Genomic DNA, 25,428 nt, shown 5'->3' with positions numbered 1-25,428 from the left:
TTATGTATATTTCAGATTATGTTTTCTTATTGAGAAATTACAATTATTTAAGGTTATATTATGGATCATGTGAGTTTTGTTAATGAGATGTGGAACATGTAAGTTTTGACAATCCCCATTTTGGATTTTGTGAGTTTTGGTACCGAGCTGTTGGTTTCGCGGGAACTATCGTGTTGCGACTGGATATGCAGATCATGAAAGTTTTTAATATCGTTCACAGAAACTGAACAGCAATTAAATGGTCCTCCACGGTGTTGACATGTCGGATACTGGGGCAGCACTGAAGGTTTGTACCTATAATGATAGAACAAACTACACTGTGAGGTTCTGTTTATTTTTCAGAAATGGACTTAAAATATTGAATTTGCGATTCATCACTGTTAAGTTCCAAAGAAAGAGTCAAATACATTTTTACATGGAGGAACAAATCAAGCCAATAACAAGAATCAGTTTAATTTGAAAACAATGAAGAAAACAGGATATTCTAACCCCATTCGTTTGGCTTCCACATTTCTGGATGCTGTGAACGTTTCCTTGGCCTTCCTCTTTCTCCAACGGGTGAAACGTTTTCTTCCATGACTTGTGTCTCAAATCAGTTTTATTCCCACCACTATATTGAAATATATTCCCCAAAATAACTGAACAGAAGAGAAAAGACACTCCACTGGCATCAATATTTACTACTACACAAGAAAATGGCGCCGAGTGAGCTAATCGCTGATTGGTCAAGATGAGGTACGGGAGAAAACTCACAAGATGCCACGGATCATGAGACTTTTGAAACTAACCATGAAGTTTAACACCGGTTTTCTCAAGGACGTTGTGCCAAATGTGAATAATTGTTTCGTGAATTATGTTCTTTGTATAAAGCTATATGAGAATACGTCGGCATCTCAATTTTCATTATTTTGGAGCATGTGAGTTACGACTCTAACCTATTGAGACATCACAATAGATCTGTCACAGTCATCTACAGACAACAGATGCACTTAGCACTCAACTCTGACACGCCAAGAGGAAGGAGGCCACTGATCGTGGAGGAAGCTAGCTATACATGACGGCTCTTCCTTTCTTTTGAATTATTTCATATCTTGACCTATAACTTACACACTCTAAAATTATTTTACTAGGACCAGCCTATCCATGAGAGCTACATTTTCATTTCTTGACTCAGGACTGCTCTATTTTGATTTTTTCCTTCGTTTTATTAATTTTTTTATTTTGGCGCATGTAAATTACTGAAATTGACAACAGTATTCACATTTCCTCTCGCTTGTGACTCTGCCACATGGACAGACGTAGATGCATGGTCAGAATCAGGGCGACAGCCGAGCGTTGTAGCTGATGTCGGCTAGGGCAGCTCACGAGATGGTGATGCCGGCGTTTTCTCCGATCCAATCGAGGAAGGCGGTGACGCGCATGAAGACGTCCGGCTCGCCGGACTCGCAGTCGTTGGCCGTGCCCCACGACACGATTCCGACCACTGTGCGCTGGCCGTCCGACTCCTGCACGCTGAGCGGGCCACCGCTGTCGCCCTGCAACCAACACGTCGCTCAGCTGGCGGCGCTGCAGCAGCTTCATTTCTGACAAGAAACCCACGGAGTGCGAGGTCGCAAAAGGCCAACGATGTTTATGGTGGTCGAGGCCCCACATCTTGTCTACCATGTAACCACAGCACTAGCTGCTAAGGCAACAGGGGTCAAGACTGAAGGTATCCAATAGCGAGCGCAGCATGAGGCTACGCAGCGTAGTTTAACTGCTCACAACAGTGCTACAAAGTTAGTAGTGTTGACATAAAAAGTTCTCGGTTTACTTTCCGCGTCAAATTTGGATAAAATAAGCTTTCGATGACTACCTCCGTCATCTTTGTCAGGAGTAAAACTGACTGCTGTGGACCGTTTTTTTTCTTTATTGTAATTTTAAGCACCTCATACAAGGCGGGCTGGCAGCAGCATAATACGCTGCACTTCAGCCTTAAGGGGTACAATAATACGATATATAGGTGACACAGACAATACAAAAAATGGCGGGCAAAAAAAGTAGATACAAAAACAATAAACATGAAGCCGTTCACGCTGGACGAAAAAAACACTAACACTTGTTGACACAGCGCACAGAAGACGGACGACGGCGACGGCACACGTGGACAGTGGATGCGTGACGACGAAAGAACACTAAACGCAGACGAAGGCACACACACGAGACACTGATGGCGATGATCTCCGGCGCGCGAATGTTCACTGAGCGTGTGCGAGTCCGGGGACCTGCCAAGAGAGGTGGAGGAGGAAGGGGAGTGGGAGAGGGAGAGGGGAGAGCAGAGATGCCAGGGGCATGGGAGATAGGGGAAGGGGGAAGGGGGAGGGGAAGCCCGGGGGAAGAGGGGTGGAGGGAAGGGACGGGGGAAAAGGAAAGAGAAGGGGGGGAGGGTGCCTAAGGGAAAGGACACCGGAAGTGGGGGGGCAGGGTCAAAGTTGATAGGAGGGGTAGATGGAGGGGAGGAGGACATCATCAGGGAGGGGGAGCTGGTGGAAGCCACCTCGGGAGAGGGTAAGGAGGGGGGAGAGATGGAGACCGGGGGGGGACGTGGGAATACAGGCGCGGCAGCGGGCGGGGGTGGGAGAGGATCGGGGAGACGAGCGGGTGAGGAGGATCGAGTTTACGTGAGGTGTACAGGATCCGAATCCTTTCAAGGAAAAGGAGGAGGTGGGGGAAGGGGATGAGATCGTACAGGATCCGCGTGGGGGAGGGGAGACGGATGCGATAGGCGAGGCGGAGAGCATGGCGTTCAAGGATTTGGAGGGATTTATAAAAGGTAGGGGGGGGGGGGGCGGAGATCCAAGCCGGATGGGCATAACAAAGGATAGGGCAGATGAGGGATTTATAGGTGTGGAGGATGGTGGAGGGGTCCAGACCCCACATACGGCCGGAGAGAAGCTTGAGGAGACGGAGTCGGGATCGTGCCTTGGTTTGGATTGTCCAGAGGTGGGGAGTCCAGGAGAGGCGACGGTCGAGGGTGACGCCAAGGTACTTAAGGGTGGGCGTGGGGGAGATAGGACGGCCATAGATGGTGAGATAGAAATCAAGGAGGCGGAAGGAAGGGGTGGTTTTGCCTACAATGATCGCCTGGGTTTTGGAGGGATTGACCTTGAGCAACCACTGGTTGCACCAAGCAGTGAACCGATGGGATTGGAGAAGGTGTTGGGAGCGCTTCAGGGTGGGGGCAAGGGCAAGGAAGGCGGTGTCATCGGCTGCTGTGGACCGGTGAGGCTTCCGCTTTTATAAGCAGTGGACGGCTTCTCGTTGGCTGCATGACGTCACGGTGAAACCGGCGCGTCCTGAGGTGGCGGCCTCTATAGCCATAGGTTTTGTTTGCGCTCTTTATCCAGCGTTGCTTGCAGCGCCATCCATCGCAACAGGTGGAGAACTGCATCAGTTTGTTGATCATTTGAATGGTATACATCAGAACATAATATTTACAGTGGAGGTGGAGAAGGATGGAAAGTTACCCTTCTTAGATGTGCTGGTGGAGCGAAAATCAGATGGACGTCTCGGACATTCTGTGTACAGAAAACCGACGAATACAGATTTATATCTAAATGCGCGTAGTTTTCACAACCCAGCTCAGAAGAAAGCCATGCTGAACACCTTGGTACACAGAGCAAGGACTTTTTCGGACAAGGATCATCTCGGCTCCGAGATTAACCATCTGACGACGGTATTCATAAAAAATGGATATTCCGATCGTGATATCAGATCTACTCTGGCGAAGAAACCAAGAAAGGACGCTGTTCGAACAGATCAAGAGGACCAACACATCGCGCGGCTACCATTCTGCGCCGCAACGACCAGCAAGATCGGCAGAGTCCTGAGCCGGCAGGGAATCAGACCAGTCTTCCGGCCACCCAGGAAGATTAAGGAAATGCTGCGACCTGTGGAAGATAATCTTGGACTGAGAGTACCGGGAATTTACAGCATTCCTTGCGAGTGTGGCAAAGTTATGTGGGCCAGTCTATAAGAACTGTCGCCGATCGCGGTGTGGAACATCAGCATTACCTGAAATACAGGACATCTAGAAAAATCAGCGGTGGCTGAGCACAGTTTGTTAAATAAACATAAGATTTTATTAGATGAAACAAGACTACTTGGTCACGCTTCAAGCTATTGGGACTCTGTCATAAGGGAAGCAGTTGAAATTAGACTCTGTGAAAATAATTTCAACAGAGACTCCGGTTATGCACTCAGCAATGCATGGAAGCGCGCAATTGATAAAGAAAGAGCGCAGAGGGAGACTTCTTACATTCCTCGCAGTTCTCCGCCTGTTGCGATGGATGGCGCTGCAAGCAACGCTGGATAAAGCGCGCAAACAAAATCTATGGCTATAGAGGCCGCCACCTCAGTACGCGCCGGTTTCACCGTGACGTCATCCAGCCAATGAGAAGCCGTCCACTGCTTATAAAAGCGGAAGCCTCACCGGCCCCCCTCTTTCCTCTCCACCCTGGCCAGGCTCTACGATGTAGTCCTGTCCACCGGTTACTACCCTGACCTGTGGAAAACCTCCCGTATCCTCATGTTCCTTAAACCCGGCAAACCACCGTCCGCCGTCTCCTCCTACCGCCCCATCAGACTTACCTCGGTCTTCAGCAAGGTCCTGGAATCTATCCTCACCCACCGCATCCACCAGCATCTCCGCCAGCACCGCCTTCTTCCCGTTACCCAGTGTGGCTTTCGGCCGTCCTTCTCTTCCAACGACCTTCTCCTTCACCTCACTCATCTCCTTTCCGAACAGCTTAATTCCCGTCGCTCCGCAATCTTCCTCTCCCTGGACCTCGAACGTGCCTATGACCGCGTATGGCATTCCGGTCTCCTCTTCAAACTCCAAACCTTCGCCCTTCCCATTAACTACGTCCGTCTGATCGGCTCCTTTCTCTCCCGCCGTCCTTCCTATGTCACCATCCATAACGCAGATTCCTACACCTTTTCCCCTCTGCCGGTGTGCCCCAAGGCTCCGTCCTCTCCCCCCTTCTGTACCTTTTGTACGCGGCGGACATGCCGCCGCCGCCAGCCCCCGTCCACCTTCTCCAGTTTGCCGATGACACCGCCTTCCTTGCCCTTGCCCCCACCCTGCAGCGCTCCCAACACCTTCTCCAATCCCATCTTGACCGGTTCACCGCTTGGTGCAACCAGTGGTTGCTCAAGGTCAATCCCTCCAAAACCCAGGCGATAATTGTAGGCAACACCACCCCTTCCTTCCGCCTCCTTGATTTCTACATCACCATCTATGGCCGTCCTATCGCCCTCACTCCCACCCTTAAGTACCTTGGCGTCACCCTCGACCGTCGCCTCTCCTGGACTCCCCACCTCCGGACAATCCAAGCCAAGGCACGCTCCTGACTCAGTCTCCTCAAGCTCCTCTCCGGCCGCACGTGGGGTCTGGACCCCTCCACCATCCTCCACACCTATAAATCCCTCATCCGCCCTATCCTTTGTTATGCCCATCCGGCTTGGATCTCCGCCCCCCCCTCCCTTTTATAAATCCCTCCAAATCCTTGAACGCCATGCTCTCCGCCTCGCCTATCGCATCCGTCTCCCCTCCCCCACGCGGATCCTGTATGATCTCATCCCCTTCCCCCACCTCCTCCTTTTCCTTGAAAGGATACGTATCCTGTACACCTCCCGTAAACTCGACCCTCCTCACCCACTCGTCTCCCCGATCCTCTCCCACCCCCGCCCGCTGCCGCACCTGTATTCCCACGTCCCGCCCGGTCTCCATCTGTCCACCCTCCTTACCCTCTCCCAAGGTGGCTTCCGCCAGCTCCCCCTCCCTGATGATGCCCTCCTCCCCTCCATCTACCCCTCCTACCAACTTTGATCCTCCCGCCCTCCTCCTGTGCTTGCTCCTCTGGGCACCCTCCTCTCCCTCCCTCCTCCTTTTCTCCCCCCTCCTCCCCTGGGCCTCCCCTCCCCTGTCCCTCTCCTCCTGCCCCCGTCTCCTCCGCCATTGGCATCCTTTTCTCCCCTCTCCCCCACCTCACCCCTGTTCCCCTCTTGGCAGGTCCCCGGACTCGCACACGCTAAGTGGACATTCGCGCGCCGGAGATCACCGCCATCAGTGTTTCGTGTGTGCCGTCGTTTTAGTGTTCAGTGTTCCCCGTCACACTCCCTCGTTCACCAGTGCCATCGTCATCTTCAGTGTTTGTGCGTCGTCTCATCAGTTAGCAGTGTGGTTTATCGACGAGTGTGAACGGCTCCGTGTTTGTCTCTCCGTGTCTCCTGTTTTATTGCCCACCATTCTGTAACTTATGTGTCTTCTCCTGTTTTGCTGCTTGTATATTCTATGGCTGCAGAGCAGCGCAGTGTGCTGCTGACAGCCTGCCTGTTGTCCGGACTTTAAAATAACAATAAAGTAAAAAAAAAAAAAAAAACCGGCCCCCGACAGTCAGTTTTACCCCTGACGAAGATGACGGAGGTAGTCATCGAACGCTCGGATTTTATCCAAATTTGATGCGGCAAATAAATCGAGAACTTTTTATGCAAGGACTCCGTCGCGAAAGACTTCGTAGTCATCTTAGTAGTGTTGAAACTGCAATAGGAACGATAAACAAAGGAAAAATTGCAGTCCATATTGAAGCGGAAAAGAAACTGGTATATTTATTTATTTAACCTGATCAGATTAGGGCCATCAGGCCCTCTCTTACATCGGACCAGTGCTCCACACATGCAGCATTTCACACATCAGAGCTACATCATGACAATAGTTTAAATAAGAAAATTAGATTACTCTAGTGACAATATGAATAAAGAGTAATGACTAAGACCTAATGAAGTAAATGCTGGCAGTATTCTTACAGCCGGCCGGAGTGGCCGTGCGGTTCCAGGCGCTACAGTCTGGAACCGAGCGACCGCTACGGTCGCAGGTTCGAATCCTGCCTCGGGCATGGATGTGTGTGATGACCTTAGGTTAGTTAGGTTTAAGTAGTTCTAAGTTCTAGGGGACTGATGACCTCAGATATTAAGTCCCATAGTGCTTAGAGCCATTTCATTTCAGTATTCTTACAACAGGTGGTGTACATACAAATTATGTTAAAAGCAATAATAATAACAGTAAGAAAATCAAATAATAATGATAAACATGAGAAAAACTGGCAATAGTAATGAAGATTTGTGCAGATGTACATTAATATCTTGGTGTGTAAAGTAGATGTTTACTAGTATAGCGAGTTTTGGGGAAGGGAGATTTAAGGAAGGGAAAAGAGGGAAGTAATGAGGTGAAGTGCATTCATGTACAAATGGTTCAAATGGTTCTAATGACTCTGAGCACTATGCGACTTAACTTATGAGGTCATCAGTCGCCTAGAACTTAGAACTAATTAAACCTAACTAACCTAAGGACATCACACACATCCATGCCCGAGGCAGGATTCGAACCTGCGACCTTAGTAGGCGCGTGGTTCCGGACTGAAGGGCATAGAACCGCTAGGCCACAGCGGCCGGCCTTGTGCCAACATATTCCATCAATTCTCATCACCCCGTTACACCAATAGGATTCTATATGCATTCCTAAAGAGTGAATACCTAGCTGAACGTCTTGCACGATTTGTAACGCCCAAGAAGATTGCCTTTGTGAGCACTGTAGCGTGCCATTTTTCATTCGGTGTTCGTGGTGCAAGTTAATGTTTTTATTTATTTATTTTTCCCATTTCTTGAATGCCGACGATGTCCATTATGTGAAGTGTAACACATACGGCCCATAGAAGGTTGATCTCTGGACCTGTTGGACACTCATTTTCTGGCTCCCTCCTGGTACACATGGTGAGTCATTTGTTGCTAATATATTTTCTGTCATAATTGCTAACGGAACACTTTCAAATGAACCTTTCTAAAGTCTGAAATTGTGACCTCGGACTCAAAAGCCCCGATCGCCGTGTGAGTGTAACATTCCTTTCATCCGTACTTTGAATCTTCCGTGGTGCCACGCGGAATCACGCCCGCGATCGCAGCTAGAATCCTCGACGTACTAATTCGCAGCTTTAGGCGAACAACGCTTATCGACGGACACGGGATACTTCTCTGCGCTGCTACACGCATAAAGTCAGTTTAAATCAGCGTCACCAGCCTCGCTTCTACTCGCTAGACACGGTTAAACTTACAGCATCAGTGTCAGTCGTTAATAGACTATTTTCACGTAAGATTCCGAGATCTGGCCGCTGCACTGGAATTTCTTCACCGCTAACAGTTCAGTTCGCCGCCTCCAGTTGTCTATAAGCAATTCCCATCAATTACTACGACGATAACAAACAGAAACACAGTTCCAATCAGTAGCAAAGAATTACACAAATCTCACCTCTCATACTTCCAGAGAAATAACCATAACTTATTTCTTCTATTATACCTTTTCAAATCGGTATCGTTCGATGAACGCTAATTTTATTTATTTATTTTGTATGTCTAACCTGATCTGATTAAGGCATCAGGCCCTCTCTTAAGGGGAGGTTTACTATATTTTGGTTCAAGAAATCGATTTTTTTAAATAGCATTTTTAGGTCCATAAAAGTGTTTAGAATCCACTCCTGAAACGGTTTTCCCGAATACGAAACGGAAAACTTTGCTATTCGTGGTTGAACAAAAAAATGCACCTGCCTGAAATCGGCCTATTTCACGCACCAGTTTTTTTCTTTCGGAGGACGAGTTATTGTACCGGTGCTTGGGAGGAAACACACAAAATTCAAATGAAAGTTTGAATTCGTGTATTTGGAAGCTAGCCTCCAAGCATTTGCGTTCTGGTGCGAAGACTGTGGAGACTGCGATTTTCCTGGCAGTCAGCAGCTTCAACGAAGGACATTCAGCAATTCTGAAGACCATGACAACGATGGACGTCAGCCTGGGATTCTTTTCGACTCAGTTCGCCAAGCAGTCGGACGGCCATCGGATTCAAGCGGCCGAAAACCGCTTGTCATCGGTCGTACGAGCGGCTCTGGAGCAGCGCAGGATGGCTCAGATCGAGTAGAACGCCCTCTATGAGGAAGAGAAAGGACTAGTTTATGGACCCGGAATAGCAGATTGAACGTACGTTGCATAATATGCTTTATACGTAGTCAAAACTTCAAACGCGTTTTTCTCGAAATGACTTTTTTTTATCGGACGGTATGGTAACTTCAAATCTACTGAACCGATTGGCATGATTCTTTGTTTCCTACGAAGCTAACTAAATTGTCTAGGAGCTGTACCACTTTTATTCCGATCCATCAACCATAAATATTTTTACTTGGCCAGCGAATTCGAAAAATCGATGTAAAAACCCTATTTTTTTCAAATGGTCGCCATTTTGTTTCCTATGGTCCAAATAACTTAAGCTAAGCACAACTCCTAAAGGCTCTTATATACTTCGCTAACGTCAACTCAATTTTGATTCCAGACGCGGCTGACCTACGACATACCGCGCGTGAAGGTCTACATCGAAATTTTGTTTCGTTCCGACGGCACTTCCGTCTTTGCTCTTTGACATTTCCGGTCGAAAAAATTCAAGTTTGTAGAGGAAACGTCAATAAATATTTTGACAAAATTTGACACTGATATCTATAACACATCCCGAGAAAAAAATTCTCAAAGAACATGCTTTTTCGGGCCAAAGATAGAAAACCTCACTTTAAATCGGACCTGGATTTTACACATGCAGCATCTATTGCATCATAGTTACCTTAAAAGTAACAGTTTTAATGTGACAAATGGTATTACAATGATGTGAGTCGGAAGTGGCGGAGTGAGTAAGTTGTTCTACGAACTAATGATGTTGATACTGGCATTACCTGTACCACTGCAGCTGCTGCCACCAATAGTGATAATGACGATAATAATAATAATAATAATAGTAGTAGTAATAGTGGTACTAACAATAATTGTGACCTTAATAACACTAATGACAGTTGTTGAAGTCTTCTCGGGCTATCACACGAGTCAAGGCGTCGTTCTGCAGACAGGTTTCAACAAGTTTCCTATTTGTCATCTTCAGGCGAATTTTTGGGTTCGTATTCTGTCCGGTTCTTTATAGCCTCTGGACCGCAGGGTCCTCTGCCTCGTCTGCGTCGGCAGCGCCAATCCCGACGGGAGCAGGCGTCGCGTACAGGTGGGCCCTGTTCTTTCAGTCCGCTGCCTTCGCCGGTTTCGCATCGGAGCGTTATTGTCATATTTTTGTTATGGCTGCATCTCATGCGGTGCTAAATTGGAAACCGCTTTCTCTGTCGACAAGGTTGTCATGGACCCGTATCTCCACAGCCTCTTTAAATATCAAATCCCACAAACCGTTCGCCCTGCACAGCAGCTTTGTTTGTTGGAAATCAAACATATGGTTTACGTTGAGACTGTGTTCCGCCATTGCAGATTTCTCCTTTTGGCGTAGGCGATCGCTCCTTGCGTATTCTGAGCAGTGCTGCGATTTACTTCGGTGCGTCTGGTCGATCTACTGTTTGCCAGCATATTCGCGATTTTGCCCTACGAACGAAAGAGGGTTTCAATATTGCTCTTTTCTAATATCCTGTAAATCTTTGGTGTGGGCGGCCCAGCGTACGGAAGGACCGCCGTGCGCTTAGTGTCTTATCTTTTCTTCTTGCTCGGCTGGAAAGCGCGTCTTATCTGCGTCTTATGATAGCCGCTCCCACGAAAGGTTTTTCTCTCAAGTGCAGCAGTTCGGAGGCAGACTATCCTTATCGCGTATGTCTCATGCTCTGCGCACCAAGGTTGTGAACACGGATTTGCATTGCGCTGGACGGTGGCAGATATAAGAGGAATTTATGTGTGCAGAATACATGTTTTCTGATACAGCGAATTCTGGGAAATGGAAATTTAAGGAGACTGCATCGGCTAAGAATAGTGGGAAATGAGGAAGATGAGGTTGGGAAGAGGGATATACAAGGATAACGAATGGATTCAAGGGCAAGGGTATTCCTTATTGTTGCTGCAGCAGATGTGTCTCTGCCGGTCTTCTAAAGCTGGAGATGTTATTTAGTTCTCTAATGTAATGTAGGGGGCTGCTCCAGAGAGGAGTTCGTGCCACTGAGAAGATCTTTGACAAGGCAGCTAAAGCATGGAGCGACAAAAACGATTTTGGTCTTTTGCGAATTGGTATTTCTTCCGTATTTTTCGGAGGGTTGAAGCCAGTGACAGATATGAAGGACACTGTTCATTGACAAGGCAGTACAGAAGACAGAAGGTACGGAAATCTCTGTGTTTTTGTGCGCGCAGTCAAGATAGCTGTGCACATGATGGTGAAATACACTCCTGAAAATGGAAAAAAGAACACATTGACACCGGTGTGTCAGACCCACCATACTTGCTCCGGACACTGCGAGAGGGCTGTACAAGCAATGATCACACGCACGGCACAGCGGACACACCAGGAACCGCGGTGTTGGCCGTCGAATGGCGCTAGCTGCGCAGCATTTGTGCACCGCCGCCGTCAGTGTCAGCCAGTTTGCCGTGGCATACGGAGCTCCATCGCAGTCTTTAACACTGGTAGCATGCCGCGACAGCGTGGACGTGAACCGTATGTGCATTGACGGACTTTGAGCGAGGGCGTATAGTGGGCATGCGGGAGGCCGGGTGGACGTACCGCCGAATTGCTCAACACGTGGGGCGTGAGGTCTTCACAGTACATCGATGTTGTCGCCAGTGGTCGGCGGAAGGTGCACGTGCCCGTCGACCAGGGACCGGACCGCAGCGACGCACGGATGCACGCCAAGACCGTAGGATCCTACGCAGTGCCGTAGGGGACCGCACCGCCACTTCCCAGCAAATTAGGGACACTGTTGCTCCTGGGGTATCGGCGAGGACCATTCGCAACCGTCTCCATGAAGCTGGGCTACGGTCCCGCACACCGTTAGGCCGTCTTCCGCTCACGCCCCAACATCGTGCAGCCCGCCTCCAGTGGTGTCGCGACAGGCGTGAATGGAGGGACAAATGGAGACGTGTCGTCTTCAGCGATGAGAGTCGCTTCTGCCTTGGTGCCAATGATGGTCGTATGCGTGTTTGGCGCCGTGCAGGTGAGCGCCACAATCAGGACTGCATACGACCGAGGCACACAGGGCCAACACCCGGCATCATGGTGTGTGGAGCGATCTCCTACACTGGCCGTACACCACTGGTGATCGTCGAGGGGACACTGAATAGTGCACGGTACATCCAAACCGTCATCGAACCCATCGTTCTACCATTCCTAGACCGGCAAGGGAACTTGCTGTTCCAACAGGACAATGCACGTCCGCATGTATCCCGTGCCACCCAACGTGCTCTAGAAGGTGTAAGTCAACTACCCTGGCCAGCAAGATCTCCGGATCTGTCCCCCATTGAGCATGTTTGGGACTGGATGAAGCGTCGTCTCACGCGGTCTGCACGTCCAGCACGAACGCTGGTCCAACTGAGGCGCCAGGTGGAAATGGCATGGCAAGCCGTTCCACAGGACTACATCCAGCATCTCTTCGATCGTCTCCATGGGAGAATAGCAGCCTGCATTGCTGCGAAAGGTGGATATACACTGTACTAGTGCCGACATTGTGCATGCTCTGTTGCCTGTGTCCATGTGCCTGTGGTTCTGTCAGTGTGATCATGTGATGTATCTGACCCCAGGAATGTGTCAATAAAGTTTCCCCTTCCTGGGACAATGAATTCACGGTGTTCTTATTTCAATTTCCAGGAGTGTATGATCGAGGTGTTGCGCATCACAGATATATCGAACACTGGCATTCGTATCCAGTACCAGGCACCGTGAGTTTTCCTCAGAAGGACGTTGAGGGATAACATCGCTGTAATCAATAATAATAACCATAAGTGTTTGTACAGCTTTCTGTCGAGAATCACCTGCTCACTAAACCGCAACAGTCGCTGAGAAAAACAGGCAAACCCAAAAGTACATTTCCACGCACCCGTATGTGAACGTAATTCCGAATCGTTTGTATGCTTGAAAAGTAACCAATTTAATGAGGATCACTCACTCTCACCCAACTTTAGAAATACAGTACACAACGAAAAGACCATCTCCTCCCGAAAGGCCGTGGACCAGGATCAACCGAAGCTACACACAATAACAAAAAAAGAGGAAAACGTATACTCAGTAGGATAGTTAACGATGCGCTACTGATCGATATGCGAGGCACCCCTCTATCCAAACAACGAGTCAGAGTGATCAAAAGTATCCGGTCACCTTGCCGAAGGTGACTTATAAGTACGTGGTGCTCTCCATCGGTAATGCTGGAATATAGTGTTGGCCCACCCTTAGTCTGGATGACAGCTTCCATCTCGCAGGCATACGTTCAATAAGTGCTTGAAGCTGTCTTGGGGAATGGCAGCGCATTATTCACGGAGTGCTGCACTGAGGAGAAGTATCGGTCTCGCTCGATCAGGCCTGGCATGAAGTCGGCGTTCCAAAACATCCCAAAGATATTCTATAGGATTCAGGTCAGGACTCTGTGCAGGCCAGCCCATTACAGGTATGTTATTGTCGAGTAACCACTACGCCGCAGACCGTGCATTAAAAACAGGTGATCGATGGTTTTGTAAGATGCAATCGTCATCCCCGAATTGCTCTTCAACAGTGGGAAGCAAGAAGGTGCTTAAAACATCAATGTAGGCCTGTGCTGTGGTAGTGCCATGCAAAACAAACAGGGGTGCAAGCCCCCTCATGAAAAACACGACCACACCATAACACCACCGCCTCCGAATTTTACTGTTGGCACTGAACACGCTGGCAGATGACGTTCACCGGGCATTCGCCATACCCACACCCTGCCATCGGACCGCCACATTGTGTACCGTGATTCGTCACTCAACACAACGTTTTACCCCTCTTCAATCGTCCAATGTTTACTCTCCTTACACCAAGCGAGGCATCGTTTGCCATTGACCGGCGTGATGCGTGGCTTATGAGCAGCCGCTCGACCACGAAATCCAAGTTTTTCAGCTCCTGCCTGTCATAGTACTTGCAGTGGGTCCTGATACAGTTTGGAATTCCTGTGTGATGGACTGCCTATTACGCATTACGAACCTCTTCAACTGCCGGCGGTCTCTGTCCTTCACGTTTCCACTTCATTATCAGATTTGGAACAGTGGATCTAGGGACGTTCAGGAGGGTGGAAATCTTGCGCACAGACGTATGACACAAGTGACACCCAATCACCTGACCACGTTCGAAGTCCGTGAGTTCCGCGGAGTGCCCCATTCTGTTCCCTCGCGATGTCTAATGACTACTGAGGCCGCTGATATGGATTACCTGGCAGAAGGTGGCAGCACAATGCACCTAATATGAAAAACATATGTTTTTGAGGGTGTCCGGAAGCTTTTGATCACATAGTGTACATAGGTTGTGCTCACTAGCGAAAACAGGTGCAGCTTATTTGTATTCTAGTTGCAAGCTTCTTCATCTCCCCGTACCCACTGAAACCTACATCCTTCTGAATCTGCTTAGTGTCTTCATCTCTTGGTCTCCCTCTACGATTTTTACACTCCGCGCTGCCCTCCAATACCAAATTGGTGATCCCTTGATGCCTCAGAATATGTCCTACCAACCGATCCCTCCTTCTAGTCAAGTTGTGCCACAAATTTCTCTTCTCCCCAATTCTATTCAATACCTCCTCGTTAGTTATATGATCTACCATCTAATCTTCAGCATTCTTCTGTAGCACCACATTTCGAAAGCTTCTATTCTCTTTTCGTCCAAACTATTTATCGTCCATGTTTTATCTCCATACGCTCCATAGAAATACTTTCAGAAAATATTTCCTTACACTTGAATCTATACTCGATGTTAACAAATTTCTCTTCTTCAGGAACGCTTTCCTTGCCATTGCCAGTGTACATTTTATATCTTCTCTACTTCGACCATCATCAGTTATCTTGCTCCCCAAATAGGAAAACTCCTTTACTAGTTGAAGTGTCTCATTTCCTAATCTAATTCCCTCAGCATCACCCGACTTAATTCGACTACATTCCATTATCCTCGTTTTGCTTTTATTGATGTTCATATTATATCCTCCTTTCAAGACACTGTCCATTCCGTTCAGCTGCTCTTCCAGATCCTTTGCTGTCTCTGACAGAATTACAACGTCATCGGCGAACCTCAAAGTTTTTATTTCTTCTCCATGGATTTTAATTCCTCCTCAGAATTTTTCTTTTGTTTCCTTTACTGCTTGCTCAGTATACAGATTGAATAACATCGGGGAGAGGCTACAACCCTGTCTCACTCCCTTCCCAACCACTGCTTCCCTTTCATGCCCCTCGACTCTTATAACTGCCATTTGGTTTCTGTACAAATTGTAAATAGCCTTTTTGCTCCCTGTATTTTACCCCTACCACTTACAGAATTTGAAAGAGAGTATTCCAGTCAACATTGTTAAAATCTTTCCCCAAGTCTCCAAATGCTGAAAACGTTAATTGGCCTTTCCTTAATCTAGTTTCCAAGAAAGTCGTAGGGTCAGTATTTCCTCACTTGTTCCAACATTTCTACAGAATCCAAACTGATCTTCCCTGAGGTCGGCTTCTACCAGTTTCTCCATTCGTCTGTAAATAATTCGTGTTAGTTTTTGCAGCCGTGGCTTATTAAACTGATAGTTCGGTAATTTTCACAACTGTCAACACCAGCTTTCTTTGGGATTGGAATTATTATATTCCTCTTGAAGTCTGAGGGTATTTCGCCTGTGTCATACATCTTGCTCACCAGATGGTAAAGTTTTATCAGGGCTGGCTCTCACAAGGCTATCAGTAGTCGGTAAAACGATCCAATTAATAGTTTAGTCCGATTATCAGGTTTAACCTCTACCCATACTTTTTCACACGAACTATCTACTTTAATTTCGCTACAAGGCAAACTTCCTCTGACACCACCAACTGCATTTATCTATCCTTTCTGAACACTGTTAGATCGTTTGAAAAAATTTCGGCTGAACTTATTTCCAGCTTTAGCCAGCTCTCTGTACCTACAACTATTTGAACTTCAGTGCTGCTTACTGCATCTGTAGGTGATCGTTGATGTCTAAACGCATCAGCTGTGAACAGACAAAGTGATTGCCTTTTTTCTGCTGGGAATTGGTCCTGTCTCCTCTGATGACGTTAAAAGATGCTGTCTGTGGCACTATTCTTCTCTCTCAGGCTTTGCTGGAGAACTCATTGCATCCATGGACGGATGCAATTCTTAAGTTTCATTGCTTTCAAATTGAAACCTGTTCTTCAGGTTCTCTGTAGGTTTTCGCCATTAAGGTGGATCATCTGTGTAATGTGACGCCCTTAGTCTTCCTGTCAACACATGTGTGTTCAAATGGTGGCTCGCTATGATTTATATGTGTTCGTTACAAGTCGTTTATTTTGACGGGAAAGGTTCGTTTCTTATTACTTCTCTAAATTGGTATTTAAAACATGCACTCTCGAGAAATTGCCAACAGTACCTAAAGGATATTTCTGTAACCAACATGGTGATTTTCTGAAACTGTTCAAAATTGCGAAGCAATATTTTCGGAGACCTGGTATTAGGCGAAAGGGTTAGTATTTTTCTGTACAGAAAACTTGTGTACCTTTCTTATTGGCCGACATATTGATGCAATTATTATTACTTAAAATAGAAAGTAATTTTCATCTGCACGTAAGTTGGATTGAAACAGGAATCTAAAAATAAAAATAATTCTTCTCATCTTTTAGAATTTCCATTCATAAAAATATGATGGCCGGTCAGTCAATATTCGGTCATATACACTGAAGTTAGCTCTTATACTTCTTCGACGGACTTACCCAGTTATTACAAATGGACAAACGTTTCGGTAGGCTTTGCTCGACCCACTTACAGAGTCTACTTCTATAGCGAAGGCCTTAACTCGCTTCAAGAATGGAGGACGAACATTACTAGAATGGTTTATGTTGTACCTGACCCTTTCTAACATATTTTGATTTGCATTATAGTACATAGAGGAAACACACTCCAGAAATGTGCGCTTATAATGTCAGTTGAAGCAAATGGTCTGTCAAACCTTCAGTTGTCACATTCGTTATGTGTTTCGATCATATCACTGAACCTAACTGTTACTCTATCTGCAGCGTTTTATTAGCAAAACCTTTTGCTAAAGATGATTTTGGTAAAGTATAAATAAAAATTAATGTTGATGTCAACTATTTAGAATAATTCCTATACTACAATGGAATATTACTTATGAACTTGCTGTTATGTGATAGTATTTAGCCAACGATGAATCTGGTTGCGTCACTGTCTTAACTAGGAACGCCACGAAAAGGCCAAAATTCTATCGATGTAGGACTTACATTGCATGGTAGCTGACCCTGTGTTCCCATAGCGCATATAGCATTGTCGTCCACGAGGTCGCTACCGTGGATATTTTGACAGTCAGCGTTTGTCCAGATCTTCACATTGATGTACTTCAGGTACGAACTAACCGTCCACGCATCTGTAACAAAGACAGAATCGTGTACATACTGGAAAGACACGCAACTGATGCAGTGTAGAGATTGTCATGCAACTGCTATACAAGAAAACGGCATCCAGAAACTTCAATAGCGCAGTCTTAACTACACAGATGGGTCAAATCATTATGATGACAGACTAACCCTACCTCAAGACTTAATGCCGCCTGGTGCTGTTACCGGCATCAGCTATACCGCATATTTCTAATAATTAATCACATGGATGGCTTTGTCATTTGCTTGGATAATACCTGCTACCTTGCAAGTTTTGCCAATTTTTTGACATATTACTAGATGTTGATGATCTTGTATTCCACTACACTGAAAGGAATCTCTCTCATTATATCCCCACTTTCTCAGGTTAGTATTGCACCGCGTAACGCCATTTCTCAAGTTATTAAGCGCTCTCCATGTCGAGAACGGTGGATGGTAAACAGATGCAAGCGTTTGTTAACGTCTACTTATACAGTTTCGTCATATATTTTCTCGCCATATTTTAGGTGGCTCGTCTAAAAGTTTTGTAATTTGCCTTATTTGGTAACCGTATAACTGGTGCCTGTGGTCATCAAACTGTTTGCTCCTTTCAGGCTGAGTTGTAAGTTGTCTACTGATGGTGGGTGCAGCTATGCGTGGCTAGATGAGGAAAGCAGATAAGAAGAGCAGAAATTAGAGGTTAATCATTATTCTGGTAGCGTCTAGAGATCGTGTTGCCACACTAAAGTTGACAATGCGCGTCGATACCACAAACTTTAGCTATCGTTCTCTGCATTCTGCAACGACGTATGGGAGGCGCTCCTCAAGACCACGCTTCCCTTCTCAGTACGGCAGCGCACTCGCACTGAGGTCAATATAGTGTCGTGCTCGGCACAGTTCGAGACCTCAGCTTTAGGAATCAACAACACCGAGTAGACAGTGTTCATGAAGCTTCCGATGGTCGTATACCTTTATCAATGTTGAACATTGTAATCAAAGAGAACAGTTTTGTTAATTAGTGCCTCAAGTAATGCTTTGCTAGCCCATGACATCTGTAAATTATCCAGTACTACTACTGCAAGAAGTGTGTCAAAGTTAAGTAAATCTTGTATTCATTTATATATTAAAGTGAACTAATATTTCATTTGTTCTAGTACTATGAGCCTTTTCACACAGTTGTGGCCGGACGATACGGCTGTAAATGGGGAATACACTGACGTATGTGATTCTGACAAACTGCAGACTGGGCCTGGAGCTTGGAAAGGATGAAGCCGGTCCATTCTTAGCGCGTTACTGTCGTGCACATCTGTGCAAAGTGGTTGAAGGAGGTTTCAACAACGAATAAGCTACAGTAAATTAGACGTCTACCTCTCATTATGAAACATGGGGGTCAGAGGCTTTCCCGGCTCCTGTAGCAGGATTGGCGGCGTTCTGCGGCGTATCTCACGACAGGATCCACAGCTCTACGGCAAACGACCCTAACGATTTCCCGTATTGACCCAATGCCATAGTCAATAATGGCTGCAGAGGGTACTGAATCATCAATATTGGATGGCGGATCAACAGAAAATTGTCACCTGGTTGGATGAATCACATTTCTTGTTATACCAGGTCGTGGTGTGCGTATAGTGTCGAAATTGAGATACAAGCCGACTTAGACAAAATTTCCAGTTAGTGTGAGGAATAGCTGCTAGTCTTAAATGTGGAAAAATGTAACTTAATGAGGATGAGTAGGAAGAACAAACCTGTAGTGTTCGGATACTGTACTGCTAGTGTCCAGCTTGACACAGCCAAGTCGTTTAAATATCTGGGCGTAACGCTGCAAAGCGATATGAGTGCAACGAGCGTGTGAAAACTATGGTAGGGAAGGGAAATGCTCAACTTCGGTTTATTAGGAGAATAGTAGCAAAGAGTGGTTCACCTGCAGAGGAGACCTATTCTTGGGTACTGCACAAGTGTTTGGGATCCGTACTAGGTCGGATTGAATTAAGGCATCGAAACAGTTTGGAGGAGGGCTGCTATATTTGTTACCGGTAGGTTCGAACAAAACGTAAGTGTAAAGGAGACGCTTCGGGAACTCAAATGGGAATCAGTCCAGGGAAGGCAGCGTTTTTTTTCGGGCAACACTATTAAGAAAATTTAGAGAACAGGCATTTGAAGCTGGCTGCCAAACGATTCTGTTCCAGCCAACATACATCGCGCTTAAGGACCACGAAGATAAGATACGAGGAATTAGGGCTGATGCGTATAGTCGTTTTTCGCTCGCTCGATTTGTGAGTATAACAGGACGGGAAACGACGAGTGCTGGTACAGGTTACCTTCTGCCACGCGCCTTACGGTGGCTTGCGCATTATCTATGTACATGTAGACGTAGATGATGGTATTTGGACACGCTGTCATCCAGAAATTTGGCTGCATGAACCATGCACTGTGCTACAAGTGTAGGCCAGTGGATTCAGTATTATGCTGTGAGCGACATTTACTTTGGCTTCGTCGTAGTAATCGACGGCACCGTGACAACTGTGCAGTACGTGGACATAATTGATGAACACCTGCTTCAATTCATGCTTAACGTCTTCCCTAGTGGTGATGGTATATTTCCGCAAGATAACTTGTAGAATTACTTTCCTTAACCACAACTAAAATTCGCGCGAAGTTTTCTTGTACACATGGGATTTAAAATCAAAAGAATAAAAATCTTTAATCACACGACATATAAATATCAATGTACAGGATTTCAATAATTACAGTTCTACATCTACATTAATACTCCGCAAATCATACTTAAGTTCCTGGCAGAGGATCCATCGAACCACCTTATCTATTATTCCAATCTCGAACAGCACACGGAAGAAACGAACACCTATCTGTTTCCTTGCGAGCTCCGATTTCCCTTATTTTATGACAATGAACGTTTCTCCCTACGTAGGTCGGCGTCAACAAAATATTTTCGCATTCGGTGCAGGAAGGTGGTGATCCGGGCACAACTAAAAACGTCTTTGTTTTAATGATGTCCACCCCAAATCCTGTATCACGTCAGTGACACTTTCTCCTCTATTTCGGTATTCTACAAAACGTGCTGCTCTTCTTTGAACTTTCTCGATGTACTTCGTTAATCCTATTTGGTAAGGATCCTTGAACGCGCAGCAGTGCTCCAAAAGAGGACGGACCAGCGTAATGCAGGTAGTCTCTTTGGTAATCTGTTACGTTTACTTTCTGCCAATAAAACGCAGTCTTTGGTTTGCCTTCGCCACAATATTTTCTATGTGTTCTTTCCAATTTAAGTTGTTCGTAACTTTAATTCCTACTTATTTGGTTGAATTTACGACTTTTGATTTGGTTTATCGTGCAGCCGAAGTTTAACGGATTCCATTTAGCACTCATACCAATGACCTCACACTTTTCATTATTTAGAGTCAGTTTCAAAACCCTGTAGAAAGAGAGCCACTGCTGAGAATGATATCTCTGTAGGAGCAGTGGAAACATCATAGGGGAAAAAAAGCTAACGAAAATTTGACCAAGAGACGGGGCTGTAAATGTCAGAATATGTGTACCAATACACGAGAGGCACACAGCTGTTCCTCAGTTTATATGAAGATGGTATCTGTTCTTTCGGACATGTTTGAAAGAACAGATACCATTTTCATATACACTACGGGCCATTAAAATTGCTACACCAGGAAGAAATGCAGATGATGAACGGGTATTCATTGGACGAATATATTATACTAGAACTCACATGTGATTACATTTTCACGCAATTTGGGTGCATAGATCGTGAGAAATCAGTACCCAGAACAACCACCACTGACCGTAATAACGGCCTTGATACGCCTTGGCATTGAGTCAAACAGATCTTGGATGGCATGTACAGGTACAGCTGCCCATGCAGCTTCAACACGATACCACAGTTCATCAAGAGTAGTGACTGGCGTATTGTGACGAGCCAGTTGCTCGGCCACCATTGACCAGACGTTTTCAATTGATGAGAGATGTGGAGAATGTGCTGGCCAGGGCAGCAGACGAACATTTTCTGTATCCAGAAAGGCCCGTACAGGACCTGCAACATGCGGTCGTGCATTATCCTGCAGAAATGTAGGGTTTCGCAGGGATCGAATGAATGGTAAACCACGGGTCGCAACACATCTGAAATGTAACGTCCACTGTTCAAAGTGCCGTCAATGCACCCCATACCATCACGCCGGGTGCTACGCCAGTATGGCGATGACGAATACACGCTTCCAATGTGCGTTCACGGCGATGTCGCCAAACACGGATGCGACCACCATGATGCTGTAAACACGACCTGGATTCATCCGAGAAAATGACGTTTTACCATTCGTGCACCCAGGTTCGTCGTTGAGTACACCATCGCAGTCGCTCCTGTCTGTGATACAGCGTCAATGGTAACCGCAGCCATGGTCTCCGAGGTGATAGTCCGGGCTGCTGCAAACGTTGTCGAACTGTTCGTACAGATGCTTGTTGTCTTGCAAACGTCGCCATCTGTTGACTCAGGGATCGAGACGTGGCTGCACGATCCGTTACAGCCATGCGGAGAAGATGCCGTCATTTAGACTGCTAGTGATACGAGGCCGTTGGGATCCAGCACGCCGTTTCGTATTACCCTCCTGAACCCACCGATTCCATATTCTGCTAACAGTCATTGGATCTCGATCAACGCGAGCAGCAATGTCGCGATACGATAAACCGCAATCGCGATAGGCTACAATCCGACTTTTATCAAAGTTGGAAACTTGATGGTGCGCATTTCTCCTCCTTACATGAGGCATCACAACGTTTCACCAGGCAACGCCGCTCAACTGCTGTATGTGTGTGAGAAATCGGTTGGAAACGTTCCTCATGTCAGCACGTTGTAGGTGTCGCCACCGGCGCCAACCTTGTGTGAACGCTCTGAAAAGCTAGTCATTTGCATATCCCAGCATGTTGTTCCTGTCGGTTAAATTTCGCGTCTGTAGCACGTCATCTTCGTGGTGTAGCAATTATAATGGCCAGTAGTGTAGATAAGGCTTTCCGGCCAATGATCTTCTTCAGTGCGGATGCACTCACATTGCCCGAACTCTTACGGGAATCGGAAGATTGACTGCCTTGATTGATGAGTATAGTGGCAGGAGCGCTACAAACGTAGTGTTTGGACAGTAAGCTGAGAATGTGGGTCTCACGCGGAGCGTGCCAGAGATAAGTCCCTGCAGCCGCACTATCCTCTGTGTCCTCGGTGGCTCAGACGGATAGAGCGTCTCTCATGTAAGCAGGAAATCCCGGGTTCGAGTCGCGGTCGTGGCACACAATTCCAACTGTCCCCGTTGATATTTATCAACGCCTGTAAGCAGCTGAAGGCCTGGATTTCATTCTAATTTCGTTCCTGTGTTTGTGCTCAATTTGCGTGCGAGACGCCCAACATGGCTGTCTCCATGAAGCACCGCTCGCTGCTGGTAAAGTTCTTTTACGAGAACGGTAATTGTGCGTCAGTGGCTGCACGGCAGAAGTTCCGGACACTCAAGGACATGAAAACAGGTATTGGTCTGATGTCTGCTGAGTTCTTGAGAAAATGATTACAAAATTCGAAATGAGAGGTTCTTTTCAAGTCCATGTGGCAGAGGGAAAAAGCAGTTGATCCGAAGTCAGTCAAAGATGTGCCCACAGCTTTGCAGGAGGGATCGAGCGTTTATTTCCAAACATGTGGTGCACGAGGATATGGCCCAACGTTGGAAATGCCTTGGAGCACAGTACATAAAATCCAACGAAACATTCGGCACTGCTATTCATACAAAATTACCCATGTTCAGAGTTCCTTTTTGCTGACCTACCAGCGATACAAACATTCTTTAAGGACTTTCTTGCTCGCATTGAAGTGGACAATGAATATCCATGGACAGACGAAGCCCATTTCCATCTCCAAGGGAATGTCAATATGCAGAATTGCAGAATATGAGCAACTGAAAGTCCTCTCACACATCAAACGGTAGTACTTCATTCTGCGAAGGCGACTGTGTGGTGCGGGTATTTATCGTAGGACCGTATGTTTTCGAGGAGAAGAGTCCTATTGGTCCTTTTACCTGTACCGTCACTGGCAAACGGTGACAGTCTCTTGCGCTCCAACGTCGTTCCAACGTTTCAACACCGTTTATAAAGGAAATCGTTTCAAATTAGTAAGTTATTGCCCCTCTAGCATGTCTATAGGAACTGTTCACAGATATGAGCTCAAAATATGCCAAAGAGTTACGCGAATATCCTGTAATGGGAAAATTCAGTTCATGAGACATAGCTATAAATTTTGTTGAGATCACTAGACTGTTGACATTTTGAACAGGTACTGTAGAGAGAAAGTAATCATTCAGTTTAAATACATATAGCTGTAATGTACAGGGCTAATATAAATTATTCATTTTTTACAAAGTTCACTATTTTCAAAAATATTAAATGTTCAAATATGATTGATTCATGAGTAAAATGGTAAAATCACAGAGTTTACACTGTGTCCACTGTTTGCGATATGACGGTGTCTTGACAAAATGATGACAAAGCACGAAAACAGTTTTTTTGTTAGAATATGTGTGATGGTTATGTGTTACAACAATGCAATTTTCATTCACAAGGAATTATCGAAAAGAAGTGCCATGCAACCAGAGCACTGTGCATTGGTATCAACAGTTTACGGACACTGGTTGTCTCTGTAAACAAAAAACTACTAGTTGACCAAGTGTTCCAGATGCAACCATGAAGAGAGTGAGGAAAAGTCTCTTCCGCAGTCCTAAAAAAATCAGCGGCAAATGCAAGTCACGAACTAGGAATACCACAGATAATTCTGGGGAAGATTCTTTGATGGTGGTAACATTTCATACTGCACTGTCTGCAGCTCATGCAACAGTTTAAAATAGCACTTTCTGTTTTGCATCACAATGCAGGTAGCACTTGAGACAGAACATTTAGTCTCCAAGCTCATATTCAATGATGAAATGCCTTCCATTTATCTGGAAAGGTTAATCATTGCAATGTGAGAGTGTTAAGCACTGAAACTCCTCATCAAATTGTGGTGCATGAACAAGATTATTGGTATTATCCTCATAAGGGCGCCGTTGTTGTCACCCCTCTACTGAACTCAATGGGAAGAAAATGTCGGAAATGTTCCAATTTCTCCATTTGGCACTCCATTTTCTAGCACCTACAGCTTCATTCACTATCTGAAATTGACAATATGTAAACACTATAAATAAACACATAGTAAGCGGAATATTAACACGCAAAACGGAAACGCTACGGTCCTATGCACGAACCTAACACATCCTACAAGCAGCGATCACCTCTCAGCTTGGAGTGCAAGCTCCTGCCGTTTCACTGTGAATTGGACCATTTACATGAAAGGAATCTGTACGTACGTCTCTTTGTTTAGCTATTTACAAGAGTGCTGGTCCAAGCTCCTCCTATGAATGTACCTTTATCATGAGACACACTGAATGACATTTTCAAATCGTGAGAACTATACAGTTAGGCTTAGAGCTTCAGGAAGGTGGTTATTTGGTACTGAATCATGTTCACAGGAATGCACAACACTTACAAGATATCATAGTTAGCTTCGTCTGTTAAATTAGTTGTTTATAAAGTCGACGTCTGAAATATCATCCTTTGACCAATTTCAGGTAGAACACAGTCCAGTCTCTGTGTTTTAGCCAAAGTGGATTTTATAAATAAATAATTTTATCGAAGAACTGTAGAAAAGTGTTGAGTGGTAGCGTAGCGCCAGGCGTTACAGCTGGCACTCCATACTCACCGTTGCTTGTGAGGCCCCAACCAGAGACGATTGCGTCCCAGCCGGCGAAGCTCTCGCTGGCCTGTGCCTTCGCCGGTAGCCTGATCGGTGTCACGTAATCTGCAGAGAAGAAACTAAGAAGTTGTCATTAGACTCTAGTGTGCTTTGCTGCGGGAAACAGAGTGCATCAGTTTCGTGTATAAACTACAGGGACATAAACATCGAAATATATTTGGTAATTGTTC

The 25,428-nt window shown here is 46.1% G+C and overlaps 1 protein-coding gene across 2 annotated transcripts in view; it reads right to left on the bottom strand.

Moving 5' to 3' along the window:
- Positions 1 to 427: 427 nt before the first annotated feature.
- LOC126234530 (brachyurin-like) overlaps positions 428 to 25,428 on the bottom strand; it is a 62,338-nt gene continuing 37,337 nt past the window's right edge. The window contains exons 5-7 of one of the 2 annotated variants that reach the window (XM_049943224.1): positions 25,205 to 25,303; positions 17,287 to 17,429; positions 1,229 to 1,535 (exon numbers count right to left, since the gene is read on the bottom strand). In XM_049943224.1, the coding sequence (XP_049799181.1) occupies positions 1,362 to 1,535; positions 17,287 to 17,429; positions 25,205 to 25,303 (416 nt within the window). In that variant the 3' untranslated portion in view covers positions 1,229 to 1,361. Of the gene's footprint in view, positions 1,536 to 17,286; positions 17,430 to 25,204; positions 25,304 to 25,428 lie in introns of both variants that reach the window. The other variant, XM_049943225.1, reaches the window with a different exon arrangement.

This window comes from Schistocerca nitens, chromosome 2 (genome assembly GCF_023898315.1).
Source record: "Schistocerca nitens isolate TAMUIC-IGC-003100 chromosome 2, iqSchNite1.1, whole genome shotgun sequence".
NCBI lineage: Eukaryota > Metazoa > Arthropoda > Insecta > Orthoptera > Acrididae > Schistocerca > Schistocerca nitens.
The sequence above is the reverse complement of the archived record's forward strand: the minus strand, read 5'-3'. Positions and strand labels throughout refer to the sequence as shown.